At 38.7% G+C, this 25,709-nt stretch overlaps 1 protein-coding gene across 2 annotated transcripts; it reads left to right on the plus strand.

Moving 5' to 3' along the window:
- The first annotated feature begins 1,445 nt into the window (after positions 1–1,445).
- Positions 1,446–24,893, plus strand: LOC134053006 (pituitary tumor-transforming gene 1 protein-interacting protein-like). 2 transcript variants are annotated; one of them, XM_062507802.1, is made up of 7 exons: positions 1,446–1,598; positions 3,716–3,768; positions 6,123–6,231; positions 8,979–9,087; positions 12,589–12,657; positions 17,088–17,134; positions 23,321–24,893. In XM_062507802.1, exons 1-7 carry the CDS (start codon positions 1,484–1,486, stop codon positions 23,368–23,370), a joined length of 552 nt encoding a protein of 183 aa, XP_062363786.1. In that variant the 5' UTR covers positions 1,446–1,483; the 3' UTR covers positions 23,371–24,893. The 2 variants fall into 2 exon arrangements, with proteins under 2 accessions (XP_062363786.1, XP_062363777.1); XM_062507793.1 differs by having other exon boundaries at positions 1,469–1,598; positions 12,592–12,657.
- Positions 24,894–25,709: the final 816 nt, after the last annotated feature.

Genomic DNA, 25,709 nt, shown 5'->3' on the forward strand with positions numbered 1-25,709 from the left:
GAGCGTTTGCTTCCTGCTTTAAGCAGAATCTTTGAGGACTAACAAAATCTACACATGTGTAACAGTGGTGGGAGTTTTGCAACACTTAATTAGTGGTTTGTTTCAGTTTCTTCTGCCTTCACTCAGAGCAAGGATTAAAAAATACACGAAGGAAACGGATTTTCTCATGTTCAGGCTTGGTTGTTTATTAGACCTTATCAAAAAGTACAGAGCATTCAGCAGCACTTCCAGCTACCTGCTAGAAGTGAGGAAAATGGAGGAAGATGCAGCTGCAACAAGGTCTCTTAAAGCTAAACAGTCCAATAGAGAATTAACACCTATATTATTTATCTTTTTTACCCAATAACTAACTTCCCGTGACCCTTGGTGTGACACTGACTGACCAAGCAGAATCTACTACCTGAAACCCATGAAGAACACCGAGACACCACCCAAAATCCTCCATTTTTTCCCATACCTATTATTATACTGTAAAACCCTCAAATTTAAAATCCTTTACCATGTGAAAGCACACACTTCTATACACCCGTGGTTTTAACTCCATCACTCAAATTTAGAAGCCTTCTCCAAGGCCTCAGGTCAAAAGCAGTGCTTTCCAGGGGGTCTGTGCCAGAAAGCACAGAAAGCTCAAAAACCCCAGGTTTCTGGGATCCAACACACAGGTACTTCAGCTATTGATAGCCAAATATCAAACTTCCCAGTCCTGAAGAAGTAACAGAGAAGCTAATGAAGTTCAGCAGTAGGATTGTTTAACTAAAGCAAGGCTGGCTGTGACAGCATGGCAAGTCGCTTTGTTGGCCATTAAGGACTGGGTTTGGCACCTAACCACAGCTATCTAGGGCCACTGAGGTGCCCAAAATGTCCTGTGTGTCCTTACCCTGCCATCTCAGGGGGTTTGGGGTCTTTCTTTCGTTCCTGTATCTTGCAGACTTATCTGGGTCTTCTGTATATCCCGGGGTGCTTTGAAGAGTACTAAATGCTTCCCAAAGGCCCCGAGAGGTGGGTCACCATGTCAAACCAACAATTCGTAAGTCTTTTAAAATGGGAAGGTCATGACAAATTCTCCATTTGCCTCCATCTCTTTATTAACTTCTCTTGCCAGCCCTGGCTTGGGGATGTCTTTGTTGCCTCTGCTGGCTCTGGCAGCCTGCTGGGGACCCGCATTAAGGAACGAAACCACGAAGCAGGAGCCAGGGCACAGGACCCTCGCCACCTCCGTGCCCTCACAGGCACCGGAAAGTTCACACTGCAAAGGAAGGAGAAAAGAGTGTCACACCGCGCGAAGAAGGGAGAGGGACAGGCCCCGAGCACACCGCACCGCGGCCCGCAGTGACGGCGGACGAGCGGCGGGCCCGCCCTCACCCCGCGCCCCGAGAGCGGGGAGGGCGAGGCCCGGCCCCAGCTCCGCCCCCGGGGCTGGCGGCGCCTGCGCGGGGCCGGCTCCGGAGCCGGCGGGGCGGGGCGGTTCGGGGCCGTCCCGGCCATGGAGGCGCTGCGGCGGTGGCCGCTGTGGCTGCAGGGCCTGGCGCTGCTGTGGGGCCGCGCCGTGGCGGGGCTGGAGCAGATCCGCAGCACGGTTCCGCCGGTGCCGGCGCAGGGTAAGGAGGGGCGGGCGGCGCGGCGTCGCTCCCTTTGCTTCCCGTCCGTCCCGCGGGTGCGGCCGGGCGGCCTTCCCGGGCGGGCCGGGGGCCGCGTTCGGCCGGGAGCGGGGCAGAGAGGCACGGCGCCGGACACGGGCTCAGGTTCGCCCCGAGGCCTGCAAGGGCCGAGCGGCGCCCGAAGCGCGTTCGGGAGAGCTGCGGAGAGTTGGCGGTGCTGGGGCCGGGAGGGAACGGCCCGCTCCCGGCCGAAGGACGACGGGCTGATGGCGCTGGGATTTGCCGGCCCGCGGTCCGCGGGGGCGTCCGGACCTTTGTGGCACGGAGGCAGCGGTCACAGAACGGCAGGATGGGGCGGACTGGAAGGGTCCGCTGTGGTCTCCTGGGTCCAGCTTCTCTTGCTCAAGCAGGGTTATCCTAGAGTACACAGTCGCCAGGGTTTGCTCAATCCTGGGTGATATGTGGCTCGGCAGAAGCTGGCGGGGATGTTCGTCCGTCCCTGTTCTGTTGGGATAATTTATCTTTTCACTGCTTTGACAGGCAGCTTGGTGAAGGCCGGCCTCACATTTAGTTGCCGCCAACAGATGTGACCACAAAGACGCGCGTCAGGTTGGCTGGCATTAAATTTGAGTATCTCAAGTGCACCTTGACGGGTGTGTCTAGATCCTAGCTAGAGGTGTTTAATTTCCTTTAGGGAAGGGTTTATACTTGAAAAGGAAGTCTCCAGCTTTTTGAGACAACTAACTTGAAGCAAATTAGTCTTGCTAATTCATGTTCACAAAGCTTGTTTGTTTGGGTGTTTTAAAACTCACATTCAAGAGGTAAGTAAGTATTTTTATAAATAAACGTGGTGGTATTCCGTGTTGAAAAATCCCATTTGAAAATTCGTGAGTAAAAATGGAACAGCTTCTGAATCTACTCCTCATGTTGTTTTTTTTTTATGAATTGGTGTATGGGCCTTAGGCTGTTAGTTGGTACTTGTAACAATTGATTTGGTATGGGATGAACTGGTAAGGGGGTTTTCTATATGAACATATTAATTAAAGGTAAATATACTGGTACATAAAATGCATATCATGTTAAGAATTAGAATCAGAAATATTTAATATTGAATTATGAAAAGAAAATACTGAAATATGTAGCTGTCTCACAAGCAAGTAACTCTAGCTTAAATTGTCAACTGCTTGTGACTAATACTCCATTTGGAGTTGATTTCCCTTTGTGTTTGAAATAAGAATATATAAGGATATATATATAGTGAAATAAGAACAAGCCTGCTTCATTAACTGGTATAAAAATTATCATAGGAACTACAATTACTGGAAGAAAAATCCAGGTTCAGACTAGGAAAGGAGATTCCTCCTCATCTTTCAAGTAGTTCATCTAGGTCAAGACTGTGGCATGTATGTAGTCCTGTGGGCAACAAATTATGTCTGAGTTATGGATAAAAAAAGACTGGTCTTAAGATGATTAACTTCTAAAAAAAAAGTAAATATGAACACTAGTAAGTATGTATATTTTTTTTTTTAATTCTGAGAAAATGTATCACTTGGCTTGTCAAGCTTCTGTTAAAGTTCTTACTGAACTCTTGCATATTAACTTTGTGACCTGTATTTGTAAATGGTTTTTATTGTTATTTAAAATTATATTATTTGGAGAGCTTTATCTTTTAAAAACTCTTTTTCTCCCAGAAAAAAAAAAGTTAATGCCTGTGAAGGGGAGAAATGCTAAGCAAGGGTCAGTTTTTGCAGTTTCCAAAGCTGCACAATTTTTAACGTTCCCTGAATTGAAGTGTGTAAGTTCTAGAATTTCAGCAGAGATACGAGGAGACTCTTGGGTTACATCTTCTGTTGTCCTTAGAGAAAGCAAACTGAGGTTAAAGGTAAGCATTTATTGTTTCCCTGTGTCTAAGGTTGAACTTAATTTTTTTTTTTCCTCTGTTTGCTACAGTTCTCCTGGAATGGAATTACTGAGATTTCATTAGTTCAGTTAAAATTACTGCTTGTATCTAGGATTAGGAAAAAAAAGGGGGTTAAATATTATGATAAGTGCTTGACCTTATGGAATAAAAATAGATATATAATCTCTGTGTATTTTGGTTTTGTTTGCATTTTTAGCATGTTCAGCATTTTCCCAGAAGTCCTGTGAAGAATGTCTAAATAATGTTTCGGTAAGATTTTTAACATCTTTTTTGATTGGTAAGAATTTCCACTTAATACAAAATCACATTGTTAAGCTTTCTTCAGCTTATTTCTTCTTGTTTCCTATTTAAATGAGAGTCAACAGATGTGTTGCTTCCCCTCTGTCACACGTGATGCCAGTGTGCTTTCACTTTGCCAGGGTTACTCCATGATTTGGTCACTCAGGATGTTTCTGTGCTTTGTCTGGAGAGGACAGACCGAATCCAGGCTTCCAGTGTCAGTGTGTGCTCGAGGCTTTTATAGATCAGCTGAGCAAGTTGATGTTGCTACTGCCTCAGATTCATCCTCATTTTGTGGGTAGCAGTTAGTTAAATGTCCATCTAATAAACTCAGTGTTAGGCAGTTAAAATGCCTTCCTTTTCTTGTGTTGTGCTAGGAAAACTGGGAAGTTAATGTAAAGAAAGCGGAAGTGCCTTTCTCTAAAGATGCCCCAAGAAGTGTCTGTAACTGAGGCAGGGTGTGCTGGTCCCTCCACTGACTACATCAGACTGTGTGTGCTTAAGACTGCCAGGCTCAGCCACTGTTGGTAGCAAAGTGTTTAGATTTCCAATGAGATTGCAATTAGGCAGCCGTTTAAATGTTAGAATTTGTTTCTCTGTTCTTTGCTGAAAACTTCTTTAGCTCTACAATAAGGATTGAGATAAGCATGCAAAAGGCATTAGTCCCTCCAGAGCAGAAGTGAGAGATTATTTCAAATTCAGACTTCAGATTCTGGAGTCTTAAAACTACATATAAGTTTCCATTACTGGAAGACCTTTTCACCGGGGAAGATTAGGAAATGTCTGAACTTACCTGCTTGTCTTATGAATATTTTGCCTTTAAGGGAAAATATTAGTTGAATTGTATTGATGATTGTGTATTGTCAGATTATTTTATCATTGGGAATGAGTAAATTGAAGTATTTTCTTGTACTTCAGCCCCTGCTCCAGCCAGTAGCTGTGTCAGGTATTTCCTTTTGGTTAGACATGTTTTCAGTAGTTAGATGCTGGAGTCTCCATCAGGGTGATACATCTGGGCTTTCTGGGCTCCCTGTTGTCACAAACAGTGTAGAGTCATTTGGATTAGGAGAGACTTCCTGAGCCACCTAATCCAGCTTCCTACTCAAAACAGGGTCAACATTATGTTAACAGTGACTTTTATCATGCTCCCTATTAGTTGTTATGTTTGAACTGTTAATTCTTATTAAATAGTAGGACCAAAACCAGCATATTCTCATCTAACATCTGTAATTAAAAGAGCATGGATTTTGCAAAGTGAATACTATTTTCTTAGGTTTTTTTTGTTGATGTGTCCTTATGGGTATGTTTAACTTGTACAGTCTAGCAGCTACAAACTAGCAATACACTCTTCCTGTATCCACACTTTTCAAGAAAGCAGAATCTGATAAAAATGGTTTCCTCTGTATTTAACGTTTTGTAATCCATTAAGGGCAAGATAACTGGCTTTGTGTGATTGAGGATGTGTGACAGATGTTCTTGATAGTACTGTTAGATAAAGCATAGTTCCTGGCTGAACTCTTTTTATAATAGATTCTAAAAAAACATGTTCTGTCAAAGATTCCTTTTGCCATTATTCAAAACTATTTAACTGTTTGAGTTGTGTGGTAAATGACTTCTGAATAAGTATTTATTTGAACAGATGAAAACCAAAACCTAAGCTTGGTGCTTAGTGATGACTTTAAAAGCAGAAATATTGTGCTTGTATTTTAACTATAATGCATGTGAAAATTTTAAATTTTAAAAATATCCAGATATGTAAGCATGTGCAACTAAGGTACACAGACTACTTTGCAATGCAGACTGGATGAGGCTGTATCATTCATTAACTTGGAGGAAAAGCTCCTGTAGACTTATAAGGATTCTTTACTATTTTCTTTATGTTGATACTCAAATACAAGGCTGAGGTAAGATTATAAGTGTATTTTTATTCCTTAAAGATACAAGGTGTTTTAAAATTCTGAACAGTTGGAAGTCTGATTTTCTATTTCTTGTTCATTAATTCCAGTAATTTTAAACCCAAACCCATTTTACCCTTAAGTAAAACCCTCAGAGTTTTACCCCATTTTACCCTCAGAGTACCTCAATACATTCCCAAATATTTTCAGGCTAGTGTTACAAGTAAGTACAAAATGTTCTTTTTCACCATTCGGTATAAGTTTTGCTTAGAAATTGTATGAGGGCTTCTGTAGGCTTTATAAGACAAAGCACTTCCATTTCTCCAGTATTGCATTCACATAAGAAATCTGTCTTTGGAATGGTGCACTAAATTGTTAACTCTTTTTGAAGATGAATAATTTGGGATTTTTCTTGTTTCTTTTGCACAGTGCCTTTGGTGTTACACCAACAACACATGTATTGATTACCCTGTAAGAAGTATTCTTCCACCATCTTCATTGTGTTCTCTCTCAAATGCTCGATGGGGAGTTTGCTGGAGTAGGTACTAATTTAACTTCTGATGTAGAAATTATTTATGAGTGTAATTAAAGTAAGACAGCTTGCTAGAGCTGTTTCCTGATAATTTATTTGGAGGGACGGGATGAGGAGGTCATGGTTATGATTTGGAGCGATAGATCTGATCTTCTGAACTTAGAAACAGTCATTGTTAAGGTTTATTTGTGAACAACCAGTGTTGGTATGCTGATGCAATGGCTTTAAAACATTTTTACCACCTTTAAGATTTCTGAAAGTGTTGAATGATTTGTCTGGATCCACGGTTCTATTATGTTCCAGTGGCAGCAGTGAACCAATACCATAGGAATAGAGTCACACACAAATTCTTGAAGGCTGTTTTTGCTTAAACAACTGAAATAACAGTGTAATTGTTGGGTACCAAAGGTAATGTAGGTAAGGTTTAAAAGGAACATGCACGGTGCCACTGTAGGTTGTAATCCTGCATCATGTAATTGTTCCTCAATTTCCATTTGCTTTGCATGTATTGCTCCAAAATACAGGACTGAGCATGTGCTGCCGTAAGGGTGAAATATTTGGAGCTGTTTTTGTAATAATGTGTGTACAGATCTAAATTCAGACTAGACTGGAACAGAGAACACCTAAGGCAATGGAAAGCTTCTTGTATGAAACAAGATGTGGTGGTTTGTAAAACACAGGAGTACAGCTTCAGTCCAGCAGAGCAGAGGCTTGCTGCATTCTGTGTTTGTGTATGGACACCAGGAGGCTAAAGGACAAAAACAAGTGGGGGTGAACTATCAGTGAATATGTTGACTGAAGAAAGTTACCATGCTTAGCACAGAGAGATTTTGCAGTAGTCTAAATTAGGGTAGCAGAAGTAGAAGATTACTGTTGAAGTGGAACATGCAAGTTTCTGAGCACTACCACTTAATGACTGCTGCGGAGTGACTAGATTAAAAAGTACAGGTGAACTTTATCAATTCTATATTCTTACAGAAGGGCTTTGTGCTTTGTTTTCTGAGAACAGGCATTTATACTTAGACTTTTGTTGGAGTTTTTTAGTGTATGGGGAGAATATAATTTCAGGGATAAAGCTCACTTAAGAAACTGGGCTTGCAGTGTTGTAGTAAAGGCCCTTACTGTGAAATGTTTAGCACACTTTTTTCTGACAGTGTGGAGGGATGACTGCTGCCAGTTGCTGAGTACTCACACTGCTGCTTGCTTCCTCCCTCTCTCACGTGACCCCAGTGGGGTGGAGGAAGAAAAAGGAGCAAGAGCACAAAACCTCCTTGATTGTGATAAAAAGAGTTTCAAAAGGAAAGGAAAAAGAGGGATAGGAAAAAATGCATTTTTTTTACCACCCCTCACAGGCAGACTGATGCTCAGCCAGTCCCCAAACAATAAATTCCCATTGGAATTGGCTTTTCCTTTGGAAGCCAGTTATACCCTCCACTTACCTTTCCTTTACATCAGAACTTTTCACTGACCACGATATTATATGGTGGCCAGTTTGGATCAGGTGTTCTGTCAGCATCTCCTCCTGACCTTTCCCACTCTCTTGCCTGTGTCCAGCCCTACTCACTGGGGGGAACAGAGGGAGGGGGGCAGGGGGGAAAATATTTTGGTGCTCTTCAAGCCTGTTCAACAACAGCCAAAACATTGGTGTGCTACCAGCATGTTTAAGCCAGAAATACAGAGCACAGCATCAAATCAGCTGCTATGAAGTAAGTTAACACTCTCAAACACAGCAAGTAGAGAAACATGTCCTTTTCTACTGATACTAAGGGTGGTCTTGACAGTTTACTTCTGCTGTGGAAATGGCTTCTATCTTGTGTGCCATTTGTGTTTCAAGATTGACTGTAGCTTAAACACAGAATGAAAACTTCATCATGGAGCACATTCCCAGCAAAAAAAAGTAAAGATACAAAAAAAAACCCCTCAAACCAAAACAACAACACAAACGTCCTCAAATACACATTTCCTTAATAGTTTTGGGGTTTTTTTTATAAATTACAGGCAGCAACATGCCATGGGGCTATATGATATGGTCTTATTGAGACTGTCCCCTACAAACACAGTAGGAAAATTAATTAACTTGTGAAGGTGGTGGTGATCTTTTTTTTCTTTGAGCAAATAAAATTAAGAGATGAATGCTGTTCACCATTGCTGCAAATGAAGGTGAATAGTGCAGATTTCAAAGTCAAAAATAAATTGCTGGCTTCCAGTTACTATTTTATATGAATTACATGTGTTGACAGATTATTAACCATAGTGAAGTGAAGAACAGTGTAATACAAAGTTGCTTAATTGTGTTGGGTGTTTTCATGAATAGGAAGCAGATGAAATAGGTACTGGTGCCAGGAATGCAGACTGAAAACTGACATTCTTTCCCTGCATTTTAATAGGTTCAAAAAAACCCTTTTTTGCTTCAATTAAGTAATATACTTTTGAAAAAAATGAAATTTTATTTAAAACACTTTTTAAAATTTTTTTTTGCTTTACTAGATGAAGTAGATTTAATTTTTTGTAACTTGTAAGAAGTACTAGAATGAGAAATGTGGTTTTACTTAATGTCTGTTCAATGTAGATAATGCATAATAGCAAAGTTTGAATGTGTTATACTGCATTTTATCTGGGGTAGTTGAACAGAATCATGTGCAGGTTTTTGTGTATAGGGGTAAAAAAAATTCTAGGAAGGAAGAGAAGAATTATTAGAAAGATAAATGTTACTGATGGAGTCTTAACAAGTTTAATATATTTATGTTTTTCAGTAAACTTTGAGGCTTTAATTATTGCCATGGCTGTGCTAGCTGGACTCATTCTGGTGTCCATAACAGTCTGTTGCTGTTACTGCTGTTACTGCAGAAGGCGGTCCAGGAGGTAAACACATATATTTGTTTCTTTTACTAACATTGGGTCCTGATATTCACTATCTACCTACAATTTTTACTCTTCAGTATGCTAAAAATATTTTCATTTGGAAGCAGTATTGGTCACTTTGCTTTGTTTGCTTGAGAAAGACAACAAGCTAAGAGATACTTAGTGACATGTAGTATGACACTGGAAATGATGCTGGAATGACACTGAAGTGATTTTTCTAGTCGTAAGATCGCTGATGTGTCTGACTTCAGGTAAGCCGTTACTTTACACTTCTACATTTTACACTTTGTTATTAATGTTGGACATAAAATCTTTCAGTGACCGGGTAAATCCTTGCTTCTTGTGATAATGGTATAAATGATTTCTTCCAAGGCAAGCTCATGGTACTGCAAAAAGGGACCAGGTGAGTATTAAGTAACTGAGCAACAATGTCCTGGTACAGCACTTTGTATCCATCTTTCAGAGTTGCTCTAGGTTCTGTCAGCAGTCAGTATCTAAGAGATTAGCTGTCTTTGCCAGTTCATAAAGGTATTCTAAATGTGAGATAATACCTTTTTGCTCTAAGATACTAAGAATGATTTACTTATTTTCAAGGAAAATAAAACTGCAAAAATTAAATGTTCTTGACATCTTGGAGAGCTTGTAAATTTTTTTAAAACTAGCTTCTCTAAGTAGCTAATATTCTTAAAAGGAGGGAGGTAGTTGATGGGTAGCTAAAATAGGTACATCAATGCTGCAATGTGAAGTGGGACAGGAGAACATGCTTGCCTTTATCACTCTAAGCTTTCTAGACAGTGTATTTAGCTAGCTCTGTTCTTTTTGTCCTTCAGTACTTCCCATATGAATAAAATGGGGACTTTATTTCTTGGTCTGAAATTATTTCTATGCTTTTTAAGTACCTTTGACTCATTGTTCCTGTTTGAGAATTGGTTTTGGATTTTTTAAAAAAACTTACATAACTGTGCATTGTTTAGTGCTGACCTTAAAGCCAGAGAAAGATGGTGTGTGGCTTTAAAGAAATATGAAAATAATTGTAAATAACATCTCATTCCTTTCCCTCTTCCCTGAGGAAGAAGAGTGTACCTGTTCTGTTGGTAGGTTGGTATAGCAAACCTGTCCTAGTACAAAAATGAATACTCTTTAGCCCTGTGTTGATAAGCCCTGAAGATGTAAAGAACATAATAAAAAACATAGGTTTTGATAAGATCTGCCAGCATCCTCTGCAGAACAACGGAGTAGGCCCCTGTGGCTGACATGTCAGCAAATAAACCTTGAATCCTGTGAAAAGAGATATTTGTGCCAGACTTCAGTTTTAGTAGCTAAGTTGTCAGTCAGTACTGTAACATCTAATTCTCTAGAGGGTTAGTTGAGAGTCATCTTATTCCAAGACTCCAAAGGTGCCAAGCTTAATCTGGTGACCCTTAGAGGATTTAAAGGTCTTGTCAATCTGAGGTCCAGTTTATTTCAGGAGGAGTCAGAATGTGTTATTACACGAAAGATGGTACATTATTGGCTTTAAGCCCACTGATTTCTCAGCAGGAATTCTTTTGCTCTCTTCTTCCTTATTTTTGGGGACTCACTTTTTCACAAAAGAAACTTTTCTCATGAAGGAGGAAGGAAAGGTTGTGGAAATGTAGCAGTAGATCTGTTTACTGACTCTAGATGTGTCATCTGAGATCTGAGGTGTAAGCTTGTTTTGGAGAGATATCAGTGTTTCTTTTGGGAATTGTTAAGATGTGGTGTTTAAGTGTTTGAGAAGCCTGAACTTACATTTTCCTTGAACACAGAGAATACGTAAGTCCATTAACCTCTACATCAGTAATACAGTGGGCTCATCTGTGTCCATCCTGCCACAGGACTTCTAGGAATATTGGTGCATAAATTTTATTTTTATTCTGTGTTTTTTGGCTTCTAAGATTCTGGTTCCACGTACTTGTGGCATTTTCATGACCAGCTATTATTCATGAAACTCTACTAAATAGACTCTTGTGAACTTCCATTATGAACCATGTTCTTATTTGTATAATCACAAACTTTCTGAATTTGGAAGAAAAATGCATTCAAAATATCCAGAAATCAGAAGATACTTAATGCTCTTTCATTACAGCGAAGGAGTGTATTTTCTGAATCATATACCAGCATTTTATTTATTTGATGCTTTCATGTTTTGCAACATCAATTGTGAAGATTATTGCATAGGTACAAGACATAGGGTCTCCAATAAAGCAGTTTTACAGGAGGGTGCCCAAGAATGGGACCTTCTAGTCATGCTGGACATGCTGATGTGGAGAATGGATTAGTTTTCCAAAAGGGTGTAGCATTGTTTTCAAATAAAAGTGACTTGTTGTGTTTCCTGTTCCTCCAAGATTTTTCTAATTTTTAGGTGGGAAGAGCTGGAACTAAGAAATTTGTTTCTGAAACGTTGCATGGATTCTGAAGTACTGGCTTGTATTGAAATAACTAAAATGTTCAGAGAGATATATGGACTGTTAGAGCACATGAAAGAATTGAGTTCATATTTCCAGAGCTGAATGTGTCTAAAGTTTGTGCGTTAAAGCTTTTGACGTGCTGTAATTAACCACTGGATGTCACTCTTGCTTAACTTAGATGTTGGTGGCTGCAGTTGTGTGTCGATGCTGTTCAGGTGTATTAAAATTGTAAATATTCATCTCAGACATCTTCAGAACTGTATTCACTTTTGGAAGATGATTAGCACCTGGGCAAGCATGGCAGTTGTCCATTTACTAATCATGAAGAATCATCATCATAAAGTCTGTCAGGGAAAAGCAGAAAAAATTTTTGACGTTTGCTTTAGAGTCCTACAAGTATTACATAGTCTGTCTAATGGTTAGGTGAAGCTGAGCTTTCTCTAAGGCAGGACACAGAGGTAAAGTGCAGCAGAAAGTTCAGTAGAGCATTTCTGGACATGCACAGCTCAGATGTACTGTGTAGGTTCAGCATTTCCCACAATCACACAGCTGATACTCAGGTAAATCCTTGGTCATTCTAGAACAGACTCATTTCCTGGGGGCAGCTTGAGATTGGATAGTAATAGTTGTTGGAAAGATAAATTGTTCTGGCATCAAAGGCTTATGAACCATTAATCTTCTTCCGGAGGACAACAATGGACTTAACTGTGCATGTGCAGAACATTTGAGTCTTAAATGGGGTGTTACACATGGGAAAAAGGGCAATTAGGAATTCTGCTTCTGGAGCAGTCTGCATCTTCTTCCTAAGAAGCTGTAGATAGTGCTGTGGAGGATGAAGGGCATATTACTACATCAGTAGAGCATTTGGATATTATAAAATGTGAAAGGACAGTTGCACAAACTTGTCAAGTATACTTACTAAGCTGTGAAATTTTACATGGCTATGAAGTAGTACCTCTGGTCAGACCATAAATTCTTTCTGAAAGTAAGTAAAGTAACTAAATAGTAATAGCTTAGCAATAAAGTTGCATTTTCCTCTTCTTACGCTTTCCTTCCCTCCTTATTTTTCTAGCAGACTAGCTGAAGAAGAGGAGCAGCTAGCTAGGAAGAGAGAGGAACGAAGACTACAGTCTCTTCAGAGGTAAGTCTTGACAGCTTGATATATAGCTATACACTTCCTGGTCTTGTAGGAGTATTCTGCCTTTCTAAGAAACAAAGAGGCATTGTGATGTTAGGCACGACAGTGTCAGGTTTTTACAAAACAGAGCTTTATTATGAGGTTGATTAGGAGCTGTATTGCTGTGAATGAACAGAGAGCAAATAAGTTGATGCTCAGTGTGGCAGGTAGCATGAGTACTGTGTGCATCATTGCAAAGTAATGACAAACATTATCCAAGAGGAGAACAGATGCAAACTTGTTTTCATAAACATTTGTATTTGTGAGCTGGAAGTATCAGACTTGAATGTGCCTGGAAGGATAAGAAACAGGTGTCCAACTTAGGAAATTTTCTCACACACAGTTTCTTAGATAAGTTATATTGAATATTTGCAATGGATCAGAAGAAAAGGGGAATTTTGTACCTGTTAATCTAGTTATAACTAGTCACAGCACAGGAGGCTGAGTGCTAGTATGAACATGATGTTTCTCCTGTAATGCTTTTGTTTCTTTCTGAACAGAAGGGATCCAGTGAGAAATATCAACATTTTTTTGTATGTAAAACCATGTGCCTTGCGATGAAATGTGCATCCTTAATTGTGTGACTTTGTTCAGTTAAGACAGCACTTACCTGTGTTTGTTTTAAAGCAGACTTCTGACTAGGTGCATAACGGGGGATGATTGTGTTCCTTTCCACTGTGATTTGTGTATCAGCTTTGAATTCTTGGTACAGTTAATCTGTGGGAAGTCTGATGCTTCTGGAGTGTAAGGTGTGCTGTGCACACAGAGAGCAAGTGGTGCACCAGGCAATTAGCAGCACAGAGCTAATACCAGCTCCATCCTTGAATTTAGCCTAGGAGCAAGGATCACTGGGAGCAGACTGCACTGCCAGAATGATTGCTGCAGCCTTACATAGAGCAGCATTCTTCTTTCCCAGCTTGTCTCAGGAGTGTGTCTGTGAAACAGAAACAGTTTTAATTGCAGAAGAGGGCTTAGCAGCAGCCCTGGGGTGTTTACATGTTCTGAACACTCATACCTATTGTGTGCGTGGCTGGGGGACATGGGAAAACACAAGGAGTAGGCCACTTCCAGCACCTAGAGCACCTCACCCAACCCACTGCTTGCTTCCTCTAAGACCTTTGGAGGATTAATTGCTAGTAGCAGGCTGTAGAACAAATTAGTATTTTCAACAACCCATTTTTGACAAGCAACCTGCAGAGGAAAAGACTGCTTTGTGCTGTGTAGTCTTTCCTTTCTACTGTGAAGTTTTCACATAGTTTATGAAAACAGCTGAATAGGTGTTCAGATAAATATCATAGGAGGAAGATAGGCACAGCACTGACCTTGTGTCTAGCTGGTTTTGGTTTTTTTTCTTGTCATATGTTGGGTTTTTTTCTGTGGGATGCAGCTCCTTCAAATACAGCTGTTCATATCAGTTGGCAATGGAAGGTGAACAGGACTAACCTGAGCTTTATTTCATGATTCCATTAGTGAATGGTAAAAACAAAGTAAGGAGGCCCAATTTCCATAGTGTTCCATGGGAATATTTTTTGTGGAAGGTTTAAGATGATTGCAGTGCCTAATATTTTGTTTTTACAGTACACTGTAAAAGTCTGCTTTTGAAGTTTAATATTTTTTTGCATTAAAAATCAGTTAATTATGGATACTTCAGTGTCTCTTTGGAAGATGCCTGTTAAAATGTAAAGTAACGGTAATTATGTTAGCTCTCTGCTTGTCCACACAAGGCTGGAACTAGCTGTCAGTTTACTGAAAGGGTTGAAAATCATTGGTGATGGTTGGAATTTGCACTTAACAGTGAGGGGCATGAAGAAAAGGATGTTTCGAGTTCAGTTTTTGACTTAAAATTATTATCTTATTGCATAGCTTTGGTCCTTTATTTGGCTTCATCATCTCTAACAAAAAAAACATTTTTAAGCATAGCACTGAGTAGTGAATCTTTTTCTATACACTCCATTATTTACAGCATCAAATAGATGGTATATTTATGTTAAATTTGTATAATTTATAAATCATTATTTATTTTAGAAGATTATAAACAAATGCTAAGCAATAAGATTCAATGCCAAGTATAAATTGATAGTGTATTGGTAAGGGAGAACAAGGAGAGAGGCCAGGGAAAGGAAAGATGGTAGTTTATTTGTGAAGAACCAAGTATGGAAAATTATTGATGTGAACTGTTAGTATTGAGAAAAGGACTTCCTCAGCTTATGGCAGTGGGGACAACTTACATGAGAAGCCAGGAGTTTACCATGTGTAAGATGGAGTAATAGCAGTAGTGTTAAGAAACAGAACCAACTTGGAAGACTGAAGTGACTTGAGCTGCTCATGATGTGAGATGTGGGTGGTGCAGAAATTCTGGGTGGCTACCTCAGGGACTGCCTGTTCAGAGCTGTGTCTGGTTCTTCTGGGTTGATGTGTACCTAAGCCTTATTTACTTAGCAAGGATTTAGTCATGGGTGAAGGGATGCTGTCGTGGCTGCCTGTCAGAGTTTGTATGTTTCACTGATATTAATGGTTTTACCCTTCAAACTTAATTAGATGTTTGGCAGTTTGTTTCATATAGCCTAGGGAAATATCTTAAAGCCCTTCTGAGGTTTAAAGCCTACACAGCTTGATTTTGCACCATCCCCTTCTTAAGCAGGTGCTTTCTGAATTCAGAACTGATTCACACTGACTGCTGAAGTACAGAGGTTTCAGTAGCTGAAACTGCAGCAGTGAGTCTCTGTTACTTCAGACAGGATATGCAGAACAAGGAAGAAATGCCATTAGTACCACCAGTAATAAACCTGGTTTGAAGTCACATGAAAACTACACAGTGGAAAAGTTTTAGCTTTATATTGGAAAAGGCAGCTTTAAGCAGAATTTCTCTTTTCTCTTCCTGAGATCCCTTGTCCATAAGGGATATAATACAGTATCTTATGTACCATGGAAAGCACCAGTCCTGTTGTCAGGTTACCTTCAGTGGGTAAATTGGTCTCTTCTTTGTTCTCTTCAATGTATCAGTCCTGACTTTCTTCCTCTACAGGAATTTCATTAACCTGACTACTCCAATTCCTCTTACTCTTATTTTGGCTAGGTTGCTTTGTGTACTGTGCTGCCTGGGCTTAATAATACAGAGGGATGTAATGGACGTGGGTATCTCTGGGAAATAGTAGTGGAAGATTCTGAGTTTGTCTTGTTTGGGTTTTCTCGTTGTGCTTTATCTGCATGCTTTTCTAGAAGCGCAATTGCTGGAAAAGGCCAGTTCAAGTCTCTGCTCTGTAGGAAGCAGGATAATTGCTTCTGAGGACACATGGGATCTGCTTAGCAGTAGGAATTGTTTGGAGGTGGAATATGCATAGGGCAGGTGGGATCTTTGGTGAATTAAGCTGTCAGTGCTTAACAACTTTCCGCTGAACACGTGCAAATTGGAATCCGGCAGAAGTCACAACTTGTCTGACTGGGTTGAATTTTGACAGGGGGTAGCAAAGGGTGTAATTTAATTTTGCCGAATTCTATGTCTTTTCTTCAAGGTATGTAGATCCTGGATCATACTCATGAAGCAGTTGTGTAGGAACTTCTGTGTTGGTTTTTTAAACAAAGCAAAATAGATCCTTCCTTTGTAAGACAGGAAAACTCTTGAGAAATGATGGAATTTTTTTCCATTTAAACATCTTTTATTTTCCCCCTTCACCTTTGCAGAGGGGAAGGAGAAATTGACTCATCAGACACTTGGTTTATGTAAATAATTTAATTTTAGCAATATTAGATACAGCCTTGAAAACGGTCTTATGGTCAGACAATATAAAAGCCTATTTGTATTTAGCACAGTATTTTAATTTCTTCTCTGCATGGATGCCATGCTTGATTTTAGAAAGCAGTAGTTTTCACTTACACTTGCTGTACATATTAAGCAAAATAATAATACACTTTTTTGTCCTTCTAGAATTATTATATTGAATTAGTATTCTGAAGTATGTTTTGTGCACAGCTAAATTTTACAATTGTGCTCCCTGCTGGAAAGCATTAGGGACTTTTCCAGTGTAGCATATTGCCTTGCTTCTTATGTGTAGATGAATACCTCAGTGTATGAATGTGTGCATGTATATGGATGCTTTAGTTTTACATAGGAAAGAAAATAAAAGCATTTCTAATTATTTATTGTAATACGTCTTATGGTCTTACTATCAATTAGCAAGAATTTATGGTAAATCTTATAGATTCAGTGTATGTAGATACACATGAAGTGTAAATGGAAAGATTATATAACTATTAAGTGTGATTTTGTAAAAATAAATGTAATGTAATTACTAATACTAATGTAAAAAATGCACTTGTCCCTTTTGGATGTAATTATAGTTTGCTTACAGCTCAAAAGACTCTGAATGTTCTTCTGATGTTTTTATTTCTTGCAGGAAACATGAAAGAAAACTGAAGCATGATGAAATACGTAAGAAGTATGGTATGTGTTATCTTGTTTTGATGCTGTGCCTACACTGATTCCTTTTCCCTAATTGTTGTTAAAATTCACAGCAGAAATAAGCTGCTTCATGAGTGGCAGAAGTAATCAAGCTGTTTTCTGCTGATGCCTGTCTTCTGACACATGATCTCAGCATGTTTATGCTGCTATTCTCTTCCTGCAGTGACTGTCCAACTGGGCAAGAAGACAGTATGCTTGGGATGGGCACTTAAATATATTTATTAAAATAAGCAGTTCATTCGGTCTGTTCCTAAGTAAGAGGATTGAGTTTGGGGGATTTTTTTTGTTACTGAATATGATAAATCAACCTACTTGAACTTTGCTACTGGAGTCATGGCTATTGAAGAGGAAGAGACTGACTAAGTAGAAAGTGAGCTTTTTAAATCATGCTTGAAAAAGAAGGGTGGAGGATGCAGTCTTATGTAGGAATAAAATATTGTTTTCTTTGTTTTTAAGAGGAACTGTGGTCCAGTTGTAGAAGAATATCACAAGACTGTAGGACCTGCTGTGTTGTAAAGGAGGCTCTTATTACGTAGGCTTTAGGCTTGTCAGTGCTTGCACTTGTTCATAGGGTTAATAGTACTGTGTATTCAGAGACAGTTCTGCTAAAACTGCTGCATTTTTTATTATGCAGATTGCACTAATGTCAGAGAAGGTGTTCCTAGGGGTCTCAACAGTCACTCAAAGCTGTTAATTTTCATCCTCTTCTTAAACTGATTGGCAGAGTCTAGGAATGCCTTCATGAATCTGCAGCCCTGCACTGGGGTTCGGTGATGTGAAAGCTGCATTCAGTTCTGTTCTGCCTGTGAAACCAGTTCACTAGTCTCTGCATGGCCTTACATTTTACTGGGGACAGTTGTCTGTTCAGTGCTTAACTTCCAGACCTTCGCTGGATTTTGTTGGAGTACTTGACTTCCCTGAAATTTAAAACTGTATAATGCAACACTTTTGTCTACAGACATCAAATTCAATAAATCAAGTATTGCTTGTAGCTATACTGTGCACACAGTCATAGGAGAGCTAGTGTCATTTTGCCTCCACTATCAATGAATTAATGAGAAACAAGTTTGTACGTTCATTGTGTTAATTGAGAGTGTTCTTTTTTGTAAGAAGTCAGCTATACTCACTTCTTCCTGCACTTAGGTTTTGCTATGCAGTTTACCTGCACCAGATTGCAATTGGACTATAAAACTTAAATTTTGTTAGCAAACTTCTATATAAAGTTTATTGGCAGGTTTGCTGTAGTGCCTAAGCAAAGATTATTTTATATTATCAGATATATCAATTTGAAGCCTGGAATCTCATGGTTAAATTTTGTCTTAAAGAAAAATCTAACTCTCACATAAACATAATTAGCACATCCTTAAAGGATGTATGTAACTGAGGAAAAATGAAATACAAAATACGTATAAATTATGAAATCCAAAACTATTATTGCTGTTGAATATAAGGGTTGCATTCTGATACTATAGGGACAAATGATTGTCAGAATAATTTGGTGAGACGTAGAGTAGATTTGGATCTCCTGTCCACATTTTTTACTGTCTAGAAAATACAGATGTTAGCATATTAAACATAATCTAATAAAAATTGCTGCAAATAATTATGGGGACACTAGATTATTTTGCACTCTAAACGCACTGCAGAGAGGATTCTCAGTTAAGTAGGCATGGATGAGTGTCAGAGTGACAATGACTTTGTTAACCTGACTGTAGATTAAGATGATGATGCCCGAAATTTCAGTATTTGGTTGGCTTTAAGGGAATGCCTTTTCCCATTTCATCCCCCAGCTTTCCATACCCCATTTAAATGGTAATTACACATTTATAATGCACTGCAGGTGTCACTCTAGCCACAATCCTTTGGGAGCCTTGGAAGCAATAGGGAGCTTTAGCAAGGAGGAGTACACACTTTCAATTGTTTCTTTGTTGCACAATTTGATAGTATTTTTCATTTGCTCACATATATGAATGCAATCTGATTACACAAATTATACGCTGACTCTTAGGAAAAATTTAAAGTAGAATTCAGAGTACTTTGCAGCTTGTGTAGTACACAAGGGAACTACAATTTAATTCCTGCTGCATTTGCTTCTATTGTGTGTTCAGTATAGCATTAGTGAGAAGCTGCTTTATTATTTATTTCTTTGAGGATTTTGCCTAGTATTAGTGGAAGGATCTTTTTCATTTAATTTTTGCAAAATTATTATCATTTCATTGCTTTAGTTCTGCAGAGGTTTCGATTAGCTATTTTACTGATATGTAATCCTTTCTTGTTTATTTTATGTAAGACATTGCTTTCAGTAGGTTATGACAGTAAATGTTTCTTCTGTTCAAGGTAGACGCTTTGCCCTGACTATCTTTTGTATTCTGAATGCAAGGCAGGAGAACCTTGCATTGCCAAACACTAAAAGCTGTTTAGTTTGTTTGTTAAAATTGCAGTTGTTAATCTGGGGGGCTGGAAATAAGGGGTAAAAGTTTAATAAGGGGTGAAGACACGCAGCAAACCGGATTGTTTTTTATTTTTGTTTTCAACTATACACAGTCTCTTGTAAGTATTTCACCTATTAATTCTGTTTTTGGGCAGAGTTGATACATGATGAGAGTCAGATCTCAGTGACTGGGAATCTGCATAATTAGATAGTATAAAATATAAATGAATATGCTGGAAAGAGGTATTAATTTCTCTTGACCATTGCTTTATCATTTAATATTTATTAAGATGTTTCATTATCTCATACAAACTATTGAAAGATACTTGACTAGACTACCACACCTTTCAAATTTTTGAGTGTTTCTTAGATACTGCTGAGTAAATCAAATACTAACCTCAAAATGAGGGTAAACAGAAGAACTTTTAAGAGACCTATGTGCCAGTATTCAAGTTTACCAGTGACATGTAATGGACTTGATTGCAAACAAGGCTTCTGAAGATACCAACATCTGGTTTCGCTAAGCCCCTGAGGGTAAATCACAGCTTTGGTAGTGGCTCTCATGTCAGACAGGAAACAGTCTAGAGACATCTCCTGTCTGGTTCAAGCTACCTCGAGAGCTTCAGCTGAACCACATGTGCTGCCCTGTTAGCCCGGGCTGCCAGCTCCTCAGAGTGGCACTGGCAGAGCAGCCTGTGGCAGCTGACAGAAGCTTTTTGTCATGCTCCTTTTTTTATAAGTCTCTCCAAATTATTTTTGTCCACTTGCTGGAGTCTGATACTTCTTCAGTAAGAGTTGGTGCAAGAGATGAGCTGTTGTCTCTCACTCCTCTTAGTGTGATATTATGATGCACTTAAAATGCTAAGGGTGAAAGAAATTTAAATGCTGGATGCAAGTTTGAAAGCAAGGCTGAAAGCAAAGTGTATCAGGTACTGTAACCCCTGGTTATCCTCATTTGGAAGGAGGGCTGACCATTTCTCTTGGAGTCTCTTTTTTCCTGGGATATCAGTTTCTCAAGTCAGAGCCAGTAGCATTCACACTGGATTGACCCATAGTTCTTAAAGCCTGTTTAGTTTCAGTGTTCTCTGATGAAACAGATGAGAGTACTTTTAAGACATACTAATGTCTGATTGGTGGTGATTTGATCTGTTAATTCCTAAACATAATTCAGTAAAATTAAAGCAAGTACTACTGGGAATGGCATTTGCAGTGAGGAGTAAAAATGACACATTGACTTGAAATATGAGGATTAGTTTTCAAAACTGGCTTTTAGCTGAGTGTTTTGGGGAGGGGAAGAGAAAAGTATATTTACTTCTCAGAATGGTATAGAGAAGGTTTATCAGGACTCTTACACAATCCTCTGGATAATTAGAAGTTGTCACTACTGGATGTAGAAAATCTTTTCCTTTGGCTTTCAGCTCTTTGGGCTGTAAAGAACAGTATCTAGTGTTCTACTGTGCTACTTTCAGACCTATGAAGTGTTGAGTATGTGTCTTGAATATAAAAAAAAATATAATAAGCACTTGCCAGACTACAGAAAAAATTCTGCAGCATATGTTTATTTTGTCAGGGAATATGGTACCACCTCTTGCCACTTTGTGGAAAGCTTTTTGAAGTTAGGTGCATTTATTTGTAAATGAAACTTAATGAGTGCAGGGAGTTTATGCAATGGCAGTTGTAACAATAGTGGTGATTTCTAGTATTGATGCTGATTTTCAGTAAATGTTGTGTAAATGTGTTTTGTATTTTGAAGGGATGAGATACAGAAGTACTTCAATTTGTTTTAAAAAAAATGGACTACTCAGTTGTGTTTCAGGTAGCTAAATAAACTAGGAGTCATATATCCTAACTGCCAAAGTATTAACAGGTCTGGAGGAAGGATGGGGGTGGTAACTATCTGGGAGTAAAATAAATGTTTCTTCTCTCTTTGGGTTGGGGGTTAAATTAATGCAGGAATGTTACCTGAAGGCACTCAAGGTTGAATGGCAGGCCAAGGATAAGAGGGGTTTTTTTATTGTGTGTTACTTTACTTGACAGCTAGAATAGACTTAGCGGACATCAGAGCTGTTTGTTTAAATGCATGAAAAGTAAGATTAAAGTTGAGAAGTAACCACTTTCTATAAGTTTAAAAATATAAACATTTCAAATTCTGAAGATATTGTAGATTATTTTTGGAAATTATATAATCTAAGCATATTCTTATTCAATGAATGCTTGATTTTTAAATTTTATTATAGAAAGGGATAGTACCTCTGATAATACAAGGTACTACACCAGGTAAATAGACTATATGTCATGTTACCTGATTGAAGCTTTATAAATGTTACTGGCTTACTCCTTGGACAAAAAGGGGTCATTATATATGAGGGATACTTTTGATATTAACATTTTACAAGTTGACTGCTTGTACTCTTGTTTATTTGAGTGATTATAGGACTTTTCATGTTTATTCTTTATTCTAAATATTTACTGTTCCCCATCAGGTAGTTAGTTGCAGTAACTGATACAGTAATCAGCATTGAGCAGTTGTTCTGCTTGACTGGCATCTTAAAATAACCTGGCAATGCAAATGAAGCTCACCAACTGCACAAGGTAGGCAATGGTGTAGTCTGCCTACAGCACCAGTAGGTTTTGACTTTCAGATAAAGCAGTGAATGTTCAGTATCTCTGTGCAGATGAAGAGGAATGTGGAAAAGAGGTATGGTGTGAAAAGGACTGAGGGTAGTTCTTACAAGGTTTGGCAGTGACTAGAAAATTTTTTTCTTTTCCTTATTGTGAATCTGAACATTAGTGATTTGGAGTTGCTCAGCTGCACTGTCTTCTCTCCTCACACTTAGACAAATGAGCTAGAGGAGAGTCCTTGTGAAACATCAGTTTAAAAATCTTGACAGAAAAGATAGCAATAGTGTTCTGTCCATTCACAACATAAGGTCAGCCTCTGGACTCTTACAGGACTCCTTCTTCTGCCTACCCATGGGTTTAAAGTGTGGTTTAAAGTCTCTGAAATAATTTGTGTGGAACAGCCATTGCTCAGCTAACCCATACAGAGGATGCTCTGCATATCCAGGCACTCAGCATAATTGGAGGGCTTTGCAGTGATAGTATTTTAGTATAAAGTCATTAAGAATCTTAGTGAGGGAAACATACTGCATCTTGGATTAAGTGATGTTCTTCTGGTCCCTGGAGGTTTCAGTGCATATAAGAAGTGATCATTTTTTCTTAGAGATTATTGTCCTGTTGCAGAAAAGCTGTAAGTGGCTGAGTGTGACAGATGGTTGGGTATAATTGAAGTAGAACTAAATCAAAGTAGCAGCATCTTATGTTTTAAAAGGATGATGATCTTATAGTCACTTGCATTTATAAACTGGCCACTTGGAATCTGTTCTTCTTGAGACATCTCTATCCTTAGATTTTTGTCAAGTTGACTCTCACTAATGCATTTTTTGTGGTATACATCACAGATAAGAAATGTTTTTTCTGTAATAATTTTTCATAAAGAAATGTTCTCCCTTCTAAATCATGGAATGCTTACTCATTATTATTGTCTGAGGAATAAAAGTGCTTGAGAACACTTCCAGTTTATTATAATGGTTGAGTGTCTAGGTAATATAGCAACTATAACAAGAATTGCCTTTTGGATTTGTTACATGCAGTGCCTATTGCACTGAAGTCAGTAACTCACTAAAAGTTTTTCTGTGAAAAGAAGATGGTAACTATAGTCCCATTTTGTCTTACAGGTCTTCTCCAGGATTCTGATAACCCCTACAGTAGATTTGAGAATGAATAAAGATGAGCACCTTCCACAAGAGCTGTAACTCCAGAATCCAGGAAGACAGTTTGCTTTCATTTGCCCTTTGTGCTCTTTCACTTTTTTTTTCCTCTCCAAAGTTTTCTTTTTTCCTGGTTGTAAAACTATAAGCAGCTAAAGACTTTCTGAAATAACATGTTTCTATCTCCTACATGTATAAAACTAATTTTTGTAATTTTTTTGTTGTGGAAATGTTCACTGAAGTTTGTTGTTTATCTTTCCTCTTCTTAAATCTATATTTTATTACTTGACTTAGCTGGTAAATAGTCACAATAGTGTGTTTGAGTTCAGTCTTAACTGCCACTTCAAGCAGTTGTTCTCATGCTCCTAAATAATTTTTTTTATTTATAACAAAAAGCAACATGGAAGCACAGCTCCACATAGCAGAAATAGTTGATGGAAAATGCATCATGCGCATTCTTGTGGGTGGAGGTTTTTTTGACCTGGAAAAGCATCTTCCAAGAGTGTAATGTGTAAGGGTTGACAGAGAGGACCATATTTGTCTTTGAATAATTAAATTCAGTTGTGGGAATGTTAATATGTACTTTGAATGTAGTACTCATGTGAAAAAGAAACCAGTTAGCAAAATTGCAAGAAGGTTGATCTTGAAACAAGCATAGCTGTGTTCTTAAATTTTAAAAAACAGCAGTCTGTGTCACTTTCAGTCACTTTCTTCTGCAAACTTAATGTGTATTGGAAAAAATAAGAAAACGTAGGAAGTTGCCCAGATTGTGCAGTTTACCAGGGCTGACCCTGGCCAGCATCTTAAGCACTGCCCAGCTGCTTCCTCCCTCCCTCAGGGGGATGCAGGAGAGAATGGGAACAGCAAAGAGTTGAGATAAAGGCACAGTAAGTGAAGGGAGGAGGGTAGAGGCAACAAATTCTGCAAAGGCAATTGCCACCTCCCAGAAGCAGACCTCTGCCTAGCCTCCCCTCCAGTTTTCTTGGTGAGCCTGGAATAGGGTCAGTTTGAGTCAATTTTGGCCAGCTGTGCCAATTGTGTCCTCTTCTTGCTCACCCCTGGCCTAATTGCTGAAGCAGGCAGAGTGGGGGAAAAAATGAATCCTTGATGCTGTGCAAGCAATGCTCAGCAAAAGCCAAAGCATCGGTGTCTTACCAGCACTATTCTTACCACAAATCCAAAGCAAAGCAGCACTGTAAGGGCTGCTATGTTATGCTAAAGTTACCTCAGTCCCTCCCAGAGCCAGTACAGTAAGAAGGCAGTATTTTTTTAACCTTTTATTGTTCTGTTGGTATTTCCATAATGTGATTTATTTCCTGTCTTTCTTTTCATAGAGGTATTTCCTTGAGCACTTCTAGTCGCTTACCAGTATGATGTGACAAGCAAAGAGCTCTTCTGTCCCCCAGTCTAATTTCATATTTCCATTCATTCTGTACACTTTAAATGACCTCCCTTGCTGTTTATCTGTTAAGCAAATGTACAGTATTGAAGATATTTGTGTTTTGTCCTCATTTCTAAAATAAACTCTTAACCATCTTGAGTATGATTCTGTGTACTTCTGTTGTTCAATACCATTTTAAATTAACTTGGTTTAAAAGAAGTTACCAGGTATTACTTTGGAGAAGGAAAAAGATGCATTTTTGCCATTTGGCTGTGTCAGGAATTAGATCATGTCTGTGGGTGAGAATATGAATTGCCAGTGTCAAAGAACCTGCCTCTGCTTAGGTTTAGTAAATAACATCACTGATTTTGGTACAGTGTTCTTTCAATGGCTTTACCTCTGAAAACTGTTTCTTTTGTATAGTTTCTCAGGAATTTATATAAAAATAGGTTTCCCACTTTCTGAATCTCTATATAATAATCTGTATTAACTAGTGTTAATGAAATACTGGTCTGTTTTGTCTTTTTCCATTTTTCTTTAACTCATATTTAGCACTTTATTAGTAGGTGCTGTGTTGAATTTTGTGTTTCTTTATCTGTCAGCCATTGTCATATCTGAAGTATTATTCAAATGCCTGTCTTAGAAGAATGATGGTCTATGATAAGAGTGAGTTGATAGTGTGGAAATGAAACGTGCTGATGGTTTTCCCTGGAGATAACTTTTGCAAAAATGATGAAGGCCTGTCTGCTGTCTCAGGACCCAAGTAGTGACATTCCTGACTTAATAGAAAAGCATTTTTCTTCAGCACCTGCTACAATGTGCGAAGGGCTGTCATGTATTCTATCAAAAAGGGGAGGAGGGACAACCTTTCTTACCATTTCAAAGATGGTAAAGTATTGGAGAACCAAAATATTTTGAGACAAGGGAACAGGAGAATTGACATTCCTAAGTTGCAGTTGTGGATGTAAGAAGGTA

Source organism: Cinclus cinclus, chromosome 1 (assembly GCF_963662255.1).
Source record: "Cinclus cinclus chromosome 1, bCinCin1.1, whole genome shotgun sequence".
In the NCBI taxonomy this organism is placed as follows: domain Eukaryota; kingdom Metazoa; phylum Chordata; class Aves; order Passeriformes; family Cinclidae; genus Cinclus; species Cinclus cinclus.